At 42.9% G+C, this 13,051-nt stretch overlaps 1 protein-coding gene and 1 long non-coding RNA gene across 6 annotated transcripts in view; one reads left to right on the top strand and one right to left on the bottom strand.

Moving 5' to 3' along the window:
• The window catches only part of PCSK5 (proprotein convertase subtilisin/kexin type 5), a 257,241-nt gene extending 255,482 nt beyond the window's left edge, over positions 1-1,759 (bottom strand). For 2 of the 5 annotated variants that reach the window (XM_027662913.1, XM_027662918.1), the window contains exon 1: positions 851-1,759. In XM_027662913.1, coding sequence (XP_027518714.1) covers positions 851-1,048 — 198 coding nt within the window. In that variant the 5' untranslated portion in view covers positions 1,049-1,759. Of the gene's footprint in view, positions 1-600; positions 673-850 lie in introns of those variants that run through there. The other 3 variants (XM_027662919.1, XM_027662916.1, XM_027662917.1) reach the window with 3 other exon arrangements.
• On the top strand, positions 1,412-11,261 carry LOC113956403. Its single transcript, XR_003530837.1, has 3 exons — positions 1,412-1,517; positions 8,740-8,829; positions 10,352-11,261. It is a non-coding gene; the product is annotated as an uncharacterized LOC113956403 (long non-coding RNA).
• The last annotated feature ends 1,790 nt before the right edge of the window (positions 11,262-13,051 follow it).

Raw genomic sequence — 13,051 nt, 5'->3', positions numbered from 1 at the left:
GCAATTGCAAGGGATAACTAAAAAACTGAGTAAAAACACCACCCGAAAAAGCATTGTTAGGACATTTTATACAGAACTGTGCCTAGCTGTAGCAGAGAGCATTATTCAGTGTGACGGGATCCAGTGTTTACTCACTTGCAGTTTCTAAATCTGCCTGGATCCAAGAATTTTCTGACAGTGTGATGTGTGGATCTAGCGAGCTCAGGTACGGCCCCGGCCCTCTGGTGCGGTCTCCTTCCCCGCGGAACCCCGCCGGCAGCCACACGTCCAGCAGCCGCTCTGGGACACCCTTGCCACCACCTCCTTCCGCACGCCCCGCCAAAGCGGGGGTCGGGACGCCCCCCGCGGCCGCAGCTGCCACGTCCTGGCTGCCGGGGAGACAGAAGGGCACTCGCTGCAGAACGAGCTCCTCTTGTACCGGCGCTTTTCAATTTGCAAGGTGGGGGCAGGAGGGCGCCCGCGGCGGAGCGAAGTTCAGCCGCCGCGAAGGCAGCGCGGCGGCGGGAAGCCCCTCGCCTACGCTCTCCCCTTCCCGCCCCGCGGCCCGCTTCACACCTCGCCCCGTAAGAGGAGGCCACAGCCCCAACCCCTCCGGCATACCTGCCTCCGCGCATCACCTCCCGCGGCCCACGCCGGGAGGCCGGGGCGCCGGGCGGCTTCGCGGGCCGCCCCGCGGCGGCGGCGGGGCCTGAGGCGGGGCCGGGGTCGGGCAGCGGCCGCGGGGCTGCCCGTCCCTTGCCCTTGTCCTTGCCCCTGTCCCGGCGGCGCAGGGCGGCGGCAGCGCACCCTGCCGCCCGCCTGCCGGCCACAGCGCCGGCGCCCGCTAGGAAGTAGTTGTGAGTAGGGTTACCTGTCCTATATTGACGTATCCGTATTTGCTCGCTACCCTGTTGGCCTCCGGGAGCCCCCCGGTTATCCGCACAGCCCAGTGGTTGGTGTAGAGGCGCGTCCTGCAGGCGGGCAGCAGGAACCCTAGCACTAGGGCGAGCCGGCAGAGAAGGTCCCCGCCGCCTCCGCCTCCCCAGCAGCAGCGGCGCTTCCAGCCCATCTTCTCCTCCTCAGCACACAACCCCCACAAAACTTCTTCCTTCTTCCGAGACGCTTCTCCTCACCTCCGGGGGGCACCGGCGGCGCGTCCTCCGAAGTTACCCCGAGGAGGAAACTAGGAAGAGCTTGGAGTAGTGCATTGAACCGCCCGGGGGTTAAATGATGAGGGGTTGGGAATAGTGGTTCTGATCAGTGATTGTTGCTGTCTTCTCTTCCCGTCGCTCTCCGGGGTAACTTGCTCAGAAAGCTTCTCTCACAGTTCCTGAGCGCCAGCTTCTCCCTCTATCCCCAGCTATATGGGAAGTCGTCTCTCCGCGGGGAGGAGGGTTCCTTCTCCCTCTCTCCGCGTTTCCCTCCGCTCTGACTTCCTTCCCCCTGCCAAGCGGTCTTCAACGTCCTCTCCCGCGTCTGGCTTTTCTTCGCCTGTACTCGCTCCCCAGGACCACTGGGACTCCGGCGGCAGGCGATGTGTGAGTGTTGGCAGCTGAGCGCCTCAGTGCACTCTAGCTCGGCCACCTCCCTCTCCCTTCTCCCCTCCCTCCTCCTTCTCCTCCGCCTCCTCTCCCCGCCCTCTCTCCCGCACCGCCGAAGGGCAGGGGAAATGGCAGCCGCGTTGGGCCCACGTTATGCTGGTCTCTGCGCTCCCGGGCCCCGGGCTATAGCTGGCCCCGGGCGTCGCTGCCCCCGAGCGCTCTTCCCTGTTCCCCATCGGGCCGGGAGGCTGCCGCCCCGCTGGCGGGGCTGCGGCAGCCGGGGGAGGTGCGAGGCCTGCAGCAAGGCCTCGTGCCCGGCACCGGCGGCGGCCTCCCGGCCCTGCCCTCGCGGGGTGCCCGGGGCGAGGAGGGGCCGGGGGGAGCCCCAGCTGCCCCGATCGGCCAGGTCTGCCCTTCTGGCCCCGGGAGAGTGAGCCTGAGTAGCAGGCAGGACAGGAACAGCCTGTCTGCTGCCTGTCCGGCAGCCACGGGCTGTGTCGTGAGCCCGTCTGTTGGTCTCTCTTTACTTGTCATTTAATGCCGAGCTTTCCCCCACAGCCCATCTGTCCGATGGTCACCCCGTGCAGAAAAAAAGTGGGTAGCTGCCAGTTTGGCAGAGGAGGGGTTGTCTAGACCCAGATGGGGAGGACGGCCTTCCCAGTGCTCCGCTGTTCCTGTCCCCGTGCAGCTGGCCAACAGCTCTGCGAGCTTGCTAGGAACCACTTCCAGCACCAGAGCGCCTGTGGGCCCAGAGAATATGCAGCTGGTCAGCTGCAGCTGGCCCAGGCGCCACCAGTACTGAAGGTACTCCTGCCTGGAGGAAGCGAGAGAAAACTCATGTCCGTCGAGTCAAGCCTGAACTGGACTAAATAAATCGTAGAGCCACAACAGTATCTTCAAGCAACCTGTAGATCTACTTCCTTTTGTTTGAAAGTTAAAATAATTGTCTGTAAAATTCAGTCCAGAAATTCACACCTGCTGTGAAGATCCGTTGCATGTTTTGAAGGAATTTGGACATGAGAAATACTATTGCAATTTAGTAATGTAAATGTTGTGGGATTTTTTTCTCTGAGGAACCTAAGGTGTAGGCAAAGTTGACTGACTTTGTGGGCAAAAGTTAGGAAGCTGTCACTCTCTTTTTCACTGAAGAATGACAAGTTAAATGCTTTACAGAAAGTCATACAGTAACATGGAGTTCCTTTTTTCCTTCACCAAGACCTGTGGACCTACCTTTAAAATTGATGTTTTCCTAATAAAATAGAAATAGTAAAATGCAGAGCCAAAGCCACATTTTCCAATTAAATGATTTTCTGTCTTAAGTTCATTTATTTTCCTCTTATGCACTGGTATTATACTAGCAACTAATATCTTCCCACATACTTTGATTGTTTTTAAAGGGGAGAAAGGAGGAAAATTTATTCTCTACCTCCCTCGATATCTTCAAAAATTGATTTACCAGTGATTTGCTCTTCTCTGTTAGTACTTTTCCCTGTAGTTTGTGCTACCATTTGCCTTTCTAGTTCTTTCTCAACCTGAAAATCGCTCTGGCTAATCAGCTCTGGCAGCCTCTGCACTGTGGTTCATGTCAGCTTTCCAGGACTTTCCTATATTTCACAGATCCATGCTCCAGAGATGTGTTAGGCGCCCCAGGGTCATAATTAAGGAGGAAACCACAGAGGGCATGCGTATAAATTCAAAGAAAGTGACAGCTCAGGTTCCTCCAGGAAGAAGTCCTGCAAGCAGATGTGCTAGCCCCTGAAGACCTTCTGGAACAGAGAATGTTTTAAGAATGGACTGGGGATACATATCATCATTTGGAGTGGGAGAGTCTGGGCCATAACAGATGAAAGAAGGGAGATCTTCAGAGAGTGGAGGTTGTGTCAGGGAGTCATTTAGAGATTGCCTTAGATGGATAGTTTGGAATTCAAGGGAGTATTTGGATTTCCTTAGTTTCAAGAATAACTGTTTTTACTGTTTTTTATAAACAGTGCAGCTAGGTCACTTGACAGCAGCCACTATACGATCTAATTTGCTAGTACACAGTTCTTTGATCTGCAGTTTTCCATGCTTCAGGATTGCTTCTGATTTTACATATTTTAACTTCAAATGCTTTTGAAAAGAATAAAGTTTGGGGGTTTTTTGCTTATTTGGTTTTTTTTTTTGGTAAAACACTGTTTTTACATATGACCGACTTTATTAGGGGTTTCTTTCTTTAGCAAATACCTCTCTCCTTATCCTTTGAAGCAGGATCCCTATTTTGAGTACCTCACTGTTCTCAAAAAACCACTATGTATGTCCAAATTTTGAGTGAGAGTTTTCACCTGTACGTTAGACACCTTTTTTTTTGCATTCATCAGCCAATACTTTGAGATTACTCAGCCTCACTGGCTCACTGTTCCTAGTGTGTAGACTATAGGGTCTACATACCTAACCCTGTATGCAGTTGACAGCAAAGCATGGCTTTTTATTGCTGTTCCCACTTCTTGCTGGTCACTGTGGGAGTGAACATGATAATTGACAGCAGTTTTTAATGATTTTTCTGGGAATGCAGAGGAGGAAAGCCTTCTGCCCTGAATGTAGAGGGTGAAAAGGATGGGTGAAAGTACTCAATTGAGATGAAGAATCTGGGGCAGGAGAAAGGAAGGAAGAGAAAGAAATTGGGATAGAGGTTTAGCAGAGCAGTCTTCTGTCAAGGTGTGTTCCAACCCAAGCCTCGTTTTCCCCTGGGCAATTTATTGTCAGAAAATCAGTGATATGTTGAAGGAAATAAAGGGCAGAATCCTTTATTTCTCGTCTGTTGGTAGTAAAGAATGAGAATTTGGGTCTGGACCTAGGAATAGGTGTGAGTCTGGGCTTTTTGTGATCACTGAAATTGGACTGATGCTGCCTTATTCAGATGCTGTGTGGATTTCATTTTGATTTTATGAATAAGGCTGCACTGTCCATTTTTCTGTTCTATTCCTCCTGTCGACAGAATGTAACTCTCACCTTTCCATCTTTGATTATGTTTATTATCTTTTTTTGAAGCAGTGGCTCCCACCTCTTTATAGTTATGACCATACTGGCAGGCATAATTTGAAAAGACACTAGTGTTTGTTGCAAAGCCATCAGACTCCTTCTGCTTGTACCGATGCCTGTGCCAGCATGCTTGTTTGCCATCTTTCCATTTGTGCAAATGTGTCTCTTTGGGCTGAAATATAAACTGTCATTGAAATAATTGTAATTTGCATAGCTCTTTTTCTCTTTTTATTTGTTTTATTTTTTATTTCAGAGATGTAGTTGACAATGCAAATAGCTGTACTAACTGTAGTGATAACATACAGTGCACAGCTAGGATGAATGGCTAAGGCATGGAGAGAAAAGAAGGAAGGTCAAAGCAGGGAATCTTTTCAACTGACAGTGCCTGACAGTGTCCTATAACACTGAAGCTTGAGTTCTTTTCAGAACAACAACTGCACATTTTCCATCTCAAACTTCTCATCGGATTGTAAAGTTGCAGTCATAGAATCTCAAATATATGGAAAAACTAAGTATAAAACCAACATTTATCATATTTGGCTATGAATTTTAACTATGGAAATTATCATAGGCCCCTTCGAAGTGGTGGTAGAAAGATCTTTTTTTCTGAAATAATTTATCTGAGCGAATACATCCATGTGAAAGTAGTTAAGGTTTTATTCACCCAAGTTCACTGGAGTTAACATTCCAGTTAACTTGTTTCTAAATTGTCCTGTGAGCCAGAATTATTGTAGCTACCCTTTTCTATACAGCTGGCTCAGCTGTACTCTAAGTATCTATAGGATTTTCCTTTCCTGTTGTAGTGTTAGAGAAGCCATCAAATGCTGCTATGCTTTTCTCACACCAATATGTTGTTGATGGCATATGGCTAAAAAGAGTGACCCAGTGGCAAGTGAGAATCTAATGCAATTTCAAAAACATCATTAAAAAATAGTAGCTAAATGTCCTTACCCAAAAAGTATAATCTCACATCTTCCAGCATGGCCCACCCTCATTTCATGAGCTTTAGTTGGACTGGTTCCATTTGTACCCCAAACCCTCTCAGAGACTACTGCAGACCCTTCACTAGTATTCAACTTCTTAAGAGGTGCAATTGTCTTCTGAGTTCTGGTTCCCTTATCTTTGTTCAGGTGCTCTATTGTCACAATATGTACATGAAGTAACTAACTTCATGATGATAGAGTGATTATACTTAATCTTCTATCTTCTCTACCCTGTTGTTGTGAGAGGAAGCAGAAGTCATGTCTTTAATCTGTAAGAAAACCTGAGCAACTTTTCCACAGATTATGAATAGAAGTAGTCGTTTAAGAGCATCCCTTTAGCTTGGGGCTCTCCACTCCTTCCAGTACAATTCCTTTGAATTATATGCCTGCATTCTTTTGCATGGAACTAGTTCAGTGTAATTTATTAGGTCTTGAATTGAAAAAGATCTTATTTACTAGTTAGCCCATGTCTAGCAGAAGATATGACGTGGAAGTGGTGAGTTTATTAATGGGGAAGGAGACTGGATGAACACCAGCCTATAGTTTAGGAAGTATGGCAGGTTTTTTAATTTTGTATTTCAGACAAGGAAGAGTTTGGGAAGGGGTATTTTAGGACATACAGCCTCTATTTGTTTGTGTTTGAATAATAAATAATTCTGTTATAATTCTGTCATAATTCTCTTTTGAGGGAGTTCAAGAGCATAGCTGTGGCACATCCTTTTCTCCTAAGATACCATTCACCAGATAACTTGCTCCTGAATAGTGAAGAAGTCAAACAGTTTACCAAACAGAAGAATAGGTGGAACTGTATGTGCTCTTCCCTGTTGTAGTATAGTTGAACCAATGCCAAGACTGCAAAAATGGAAGTTCCCATTAATTGTTTATTAGTTTTAAACAAAAATAGAAAGAGATTCAGCTAGGTTTGATACATCCTGGCAGATTTTAAGTCTAAAAGGAGATGAAGGGCAGAAATATAGACATCAGTAAGAATGGCCCAGCTACAGACACTGCTGATCCCATAACTCAGAAACTTGCTCTACTGTGTCAATTTGCTAAGGAGGCAATTCTGGTGCTTCTTTTACAATGGATAGAGCAAATGCACATCTTTGCAGATGCCTCTGCACTTTGCCTGCGAAAGAGCAGAGCTGTACTAACAGTATGTCAGGGCCTCTTTAGTGTTCTTTGATTTCATGCAAAGGACAAAACAATCCATTGATGAAAGCTCTTTCCTTTCCCAATTGTTCTTCTTCATATCATCCTTGTGGATTCCTTTCAACTCAAAATATTCTGTGATATCTTTTTCTTCCCCCCCCCCCCCCCCTTTCTGTAGTTTTTCTCCCTTTTCTATTCTGCTCATCTTTCTGCTGGTGGGAAGATTTTCCCCTTTGCTCTTTGTCCATCTTATCATTTCTGCTCTTCATTTCCAAGACATCTATTCTGTACATCCTACTCTTGGAATGTTATTCTCTGTGCTCTCCTCTGTTTACTATGAAAAACAAGGGCCATTATAGCTGAAAGTTTTCATGAATGGGAATGACCATGATGGCATGTAATACAGAATTGCTGAGAAATCCTCCCTAAGGTATAATCTTTTCATGATAGAGAATAACCTGGTGCTCTGTAACTGGTAGTCCACGTTCAAAGTGCATAGTCCTACAGTAAAGGTAACTGTGAATCAGAAGTTACAGCACTGGTGAATCTTCAGCACAGTGATATTTATGGGTAAACCAGCACTGGAAGAAGCAACCTGTGAGGGAGAAGAGGGATTTGGATGTGTGCACTCATAAACACTATACTCTTTCTTCACTTCTTGTCAGCCTTAGTTCGTTTTTGTCTCTTCTGTGTTGATTCCTCAGCTGGGTAATTCAGAGCCACATATTTGTATCTTTAAATTCTTGATGCAGCAACTGAGCAACTGAAGAGCGAACAGAGCAAATGAGAACAATATACTTGTTAAAAGTCTGACACTTTTCTGTGGCCCTTTGCACTTACACTGCTTTTCTTCATGCTGAAAAACGCATTTATTCCATGAAACAAATATGAGACAGAAGACCTCTTTAATGTACAGAATGGTAGTTCTGGTAGTTAGCAGTTCCCAAAAACACTGCCAAAATCTTAATTAAAAAGAAAAAAAGCATCTCTGGAGAGCCACCCTGAATGTGATGTTGTTTCCATGTTGCAAAGTGAACCAATTTTTGACAGTTCTTTAGATCATAGCCCTAAACTTGAATGTTCACAATGTAAGGAATGTATGTACAGTTTATAGCGTATCACCACCACCAATATACCAGCTCATTAAGTTCTGAACCTTTCAGGTTTGCAACAAAATCATGCTTACAGATACGCACACTGTATAACTGTGACATTAAAATGCTAATTTTGAAGCACTATGCAGCAAATTAACCTTATAATCATCAATTTATTTTCTAAGAATATGGTTTGGACAAGGTCTGTGGGATCCTGAGAGACAGCACCTTAAAATGTTCAATCCGTGCTAGCTCTCCCTGAGAGGCAAAAAAACCTGGGTCTTTTGAAGACCTTCTTCTGATCAGGAGATACTTGTACCATCAGAGAGTGAAGTAATACCCTCTGATTTACATGATCAGTTAGAACTTGCCAGCATGGATGGATTTTGGTATACCTTGTGTCACTTACTTCACTTTTTACTTCATCTATCCATCCACCCATGAAGTAAACAAAAACAGAAAAAAATATAATCTTTCCCAGCACTAAAATAATGAATAAGAAATGACAATTTCTAGTAGACATTTAGTAAAAAGTAGAATGAACTAAATCCTCAGTCTTGTTACTTCCAGTGTGGCAGAGGAATCCAGCAACATGCAATAGACAGTGTCCTGTGCTCACTTGGTCAGTTTTATGTTCTGATTTGCTTGGTCAGCTCTAGTTCTGGATAGTTTTCTGGTTAACTGTATATCACACTCTGTTGTCATTAGAAGAAATAATCTAGCTTTACATGAGTATATAGTGAACAGTATCTAGCTCACTGAATCAGAGTGATGTGTTTCCAACATACTTGTGGGAGGGCACTAATTCAGGTCACATAACTACCACACTGACTGACTATCTCTGGAGTGCCTCCAAATGTATTCATTCCTGATTCAGGTTCTTCAGATGCACAGACACATTTTCTTAAGACAGTCTCAGGATGACAAAGATGGTGAAACTGTTTCTGAATAATATTGTAACTGTTGCTTCAGCTACAGGAAATGGTGCTTGAATACTGCTGAAGTGAGAGAACAAGAATTCCTCCTCCAACAGAACATGCTTTGTTTAGCTCCTCACCACAGGTGAGGATGAAATGGAAAACATAAACAAAGAAAACAATATAACACAATTGCCAAGCTTTTCATCTCTAGTGTCACAGAGAGATGCTGTTAGGATGAGAAGTTAACACATGGAAGCCAGCTGTAGAAACTAAATGTCTCAAGGAAACTTCTTTTTAGATAATGAAATCCATTCACAGGGACTATCACAGAAAGTTGGAGTGACCTGATAAAACTCAGAAGAAATTACCAATTTTATTGTTGGAAAGGCAAGAAAGTGAAACTCAAAGCCTGACAGACTCTAAAAATGATGAAAATGTTATTTCAAAAGTTTTATCTCCAGATGTTCGAAGAAGTTTTTTTTAAAGATAACATGTTACATAATATGTTGGAAAACCACCTCTAAGTGTACATGAAACAAACTAAGCCAAAATCAGAAAAGTTACATTCAGAAATGTAGCTGGACATTCTGTGAAAAACTGTTGAAATCATCTGAGCGGAATTCTGGCTTTATGATGAAATCATTATTAGGAAAACTAGGCTGCTATGCTGCCCCTGGAGCAACCAGGGAAAGCAATTTGAGGAAATGGTGACTAACAGATATACTGAATTTATACCAAGTGCAGCATATAGTACCTCAGTGCAATGGCACAGCTAAATCCCAGACATATTTGATGTGTGCTACTGCATTGCTCCTTGCCCCTTTCCTCCTGTGTGCATTAGGAGAAGACCATGAAAATGATGAGGGGTGACTTGAGGTCATCTCATAACCCTGTGAGCCACCTCTCATGCCTATCATGCTTGCCTGTGTGAAACCGTATGTTACAAACATAACAAAGATTTTCCTTCTCCTGCAGCCCCTCTACTTGCTATGACACACTGGAAGCTCCAGGCAACATTATTCATTTTGTTTGTCTAGATATACAGAAGCTACAAGTAGATTAAGAGCTTCTTGTGCGTTAGACATGTCAAGTTAAAAGCTTACACTGCCCTTTTCAAACATATTCAGAAAACGGCTGTCCTTCATTGACTGTCAAAGTATCATAAATACTCAAATAATTTGAGGCCTAATTAAAAGCAATATCATTGTTCCATGCATTTCACATGGGCTTTTGCTATAGATCAAGTAACCTCAAGATTTAAACACAAACTTTTAGGAAGTCCTTACTAAAATAAGTCTCATTAGTGTCAAACTGCTTGATCAGGGATCTGATTAATAGCCATTTGACATTAATGAGAGACATTGTATTAAAGGCTGTTAAAATCAGTCTCATATACAGATGCAGGCCAAGTTAAGAAAGGCTGTATGTGTGTGTGTAATGTATTTATTTACCTGTTTGGCACAGCTGACAGAATAGGAAGATATGGAGACATACAGAAAATAGCTTACAGCTCACCTATAAACTCCATCAATTTTACTGCAAACCTCCTCATTTTTTTTATCCTGCATTATCTTATACTAGTTGCAAATTTTCTCAAAAGACAAATGCAGGTCCCCAAGTTGTTAAGATGTAAAATTGTCTATATTATGCATTTCTTACTACAGTCTCAAAAGGAGAATGACCTGTGAAATTTGAACCTCCTTGGATCTGTTTCTTCCAGCAAGACAATACAAAGGGGATGTACTGTGCTGGAGGTTCTGACAATGTGAGTACAGCAGCTCATTGTCAGACCTTTATAATTAGAATATTTATTTCACATTTGGATGTGGATGTGAGCTATTCAGGGAGAGGAACAAAGGGGATAAAAGGCTGGATAACATACACACACATGTAAGATATATTTTTGCAGTCCCAGAACTAACAAATAATAAAACCAATTCTGTTTAACCTCGTAAATATCTTCACCTGACATCTACAGGCAAAATTCCACATATCTAAAAAGCAAATTTTTCAAGGTTTTGCTCTTACTATATTGAAATGTTATCTAAAATGTTTTGCAAACTTATGTCTACCATTTGCTGCTAATTGAGTTCTCACATGCAGCCAAGTGGTTCACATGGAAGATACAATATCTGTGCCATCAGGTTTCCTCTAAGAATATGTTCAGATATTTTTAAAATTTTGGATACAAGTATAAAATGCAACTGATATGCCAACAGTTCATTATCTTCTTACTGCATGATCTATTTTAGGGGCAGTCAATTGCCTGGCTCCATTTTATTTGTAAGGTTAAAAGATGTCTCAGAGTAACTTACTTAGGAGATGTCTGAGACTAACTTACCTGTTTGTAAAGTATGTGTATGATTTTGAAGCCCGGACATGATACTTTTGTTTGCCTCACAGGTAATTAGATGTATTTTCTTAATAGCTATTTTGAAAAAACAGGACTAGAAGACATTGTTGACAAGCCAATAAATAATCATGTTACAGATGACATTCAGTCTCCTAATTTTCCTTTTAGTTAAGTATTTGAGGACAATACTCATGCTTTTAAATTGTTTTTGTGGTTTGGTTTTGTTGGTTTGATTTTGGTTTGGGTTTGCTTTTTGTTTGTTTGTTTGTTTGTTTATTGAGGGTTTTTGGTGGGTTTTTTTGGGTTTTTGGGGGGAGTGTTTGTTTGGGGTTTTTTTGTTTTGGTTGGGTTTTGTTGTTGTTTTTGAGGAAGGAGGCCTCTAGAACCAGAATTATGCTTGTAACTACACCTTGCAGGACAGTGGGTTTTTTAATGTGTTAACACTGCTCTTCAAAGATCTGGATCTCACATGCATAGAAGTATCTAGTGTGACTGAGGATATATTTTTTGAAAGGTGCTCTGTAAGCTCATATTGTGCTGTATGTCTTAATTACTGATTTGCTTTTTTTCTCTCAGTGAGATAGGGGCTAAATAAACAGGTGCCTGAGACATCCAGGCTGCTTTACAATGCGAGCTACTTTATATTTGCTATTTTTTTTTGTGTTGCTTCCCTTCTGATTCATAGTTTGGTTTAGTTAGCCACTCTAAACCACTTCACAGAGAACAGGGGTTTATCAGTGTTTGCGGAGTGTGCCATCCCCTTCCTGTCTGGGAAGCAGAAGGAGAGCATGGGGTGCTGTTGTGATGATGACCTTTGGCAAGCTGAGATGCAAGGCACCCCGTAGGAATTTCCTCCAGCTCAAAGGTATTTAACAAATTATCCAGTTCCGTGGTGGGACCTAGTCAGTAGGTGGTCTACTTGAGTGTCTGTCTGTCTTTCCTTATCCTCCTCTTTAGCTTAGAGAAGCTGCAGTAAGAGGGGGAAAAAAAGGAAAAAGAAAAACAAAACAAAAACCAGCTATTAAGCTGGAAAGACGTGATCTGCATAATTGTTCTAATTGCAGCTAGTTCTGTGATGAATAGAACTGATGTCAAATTCAACAACGACTTAGGAGAAAAAATATCTCAAAGTCCTTTACTATAACATGAAAGACGAAACTCTTATGATCATTGCCGTTCAGTTTAAAGAACCAGTGACTAATTAAGGGGGAGGGGAAACAGTCCCATTGTTTAATTACTGAAGAAAGGATTAAATTGGCAGGTATAAATAAACAAAATTAAACTATGCACCTCTCTGGCCTTTCTGAGTTGCACAAATTGGTATGAGAGTCATGCAGGAGAGGTAGTTGTCAGTAGGGATTTTTAACATAATTCTAGCAAACATTGCATCAAACATAGGCTACTCCAAAAGTTCTGCTATCTCAGGATTCCCAAAGAAACAAAGAAGGAAACTCACATGACTATTGTCAGAAGCACAGTGTCATCTACAGACCTGAAGGCACTGCTTAGAGAGAGGAAAGCTACCCAGCCCTGACTGTGGCACTTACTGTGGCCTTGCACAGGACACTCCATGTCTTTTTCCTGATTTCCTTATCTTTAAAATGGGATAATAAAACATACTTACCTGTTCAATGCTTGTGTTGTGAAATTTCGTGTCTAGATAATGCGCTTGCTGTAGAGGAGCAAAAGATTTATATGCCTGTTTTTAAATCTGTTATTGAGACATGAACAGTGACAGAACTGTTCATATTTAGGAGGCTCATTTTTACAGAGCGGAAAACTAACAAGGGTATCGAAATCTAGTGTCTAGTAATAAAGGAGTGGCACCTGAGAGAAATGTTTATTATCTGCTGAAGCATGGCCGTGGAATATGGCCTGGCCCCTGACATATCCTGTTTTGAAAAATTATTAATGTTTCATTTATGCTTAGAATTAGCAGATAAATAATTATATTTTCTTTTAATTTCTCTGAAAAATTATGTGTTTTAATCCTTGTAGTGAGTTGACCCTG

The sequence above is a fragment of the Corapipo altera genome, unplaced genomic scaffold (genome assembly GCF_003945725.1).
Source record: "Corapipo altera isolate COAL_440 unplaced genomic scaffold, ASM394572v1 61167, whole genome shotgun sequence".
Classification (NCBI taxonomy): domain Eukaryota; kingdom Metazoa; phylum Chordata; class Aves; order Passeriformes; family Pipridae; genus Corapipo; species Corapipo altera.
This window is presented reverse-complemented; position numbering and strand designations above follow the sequence as displayed.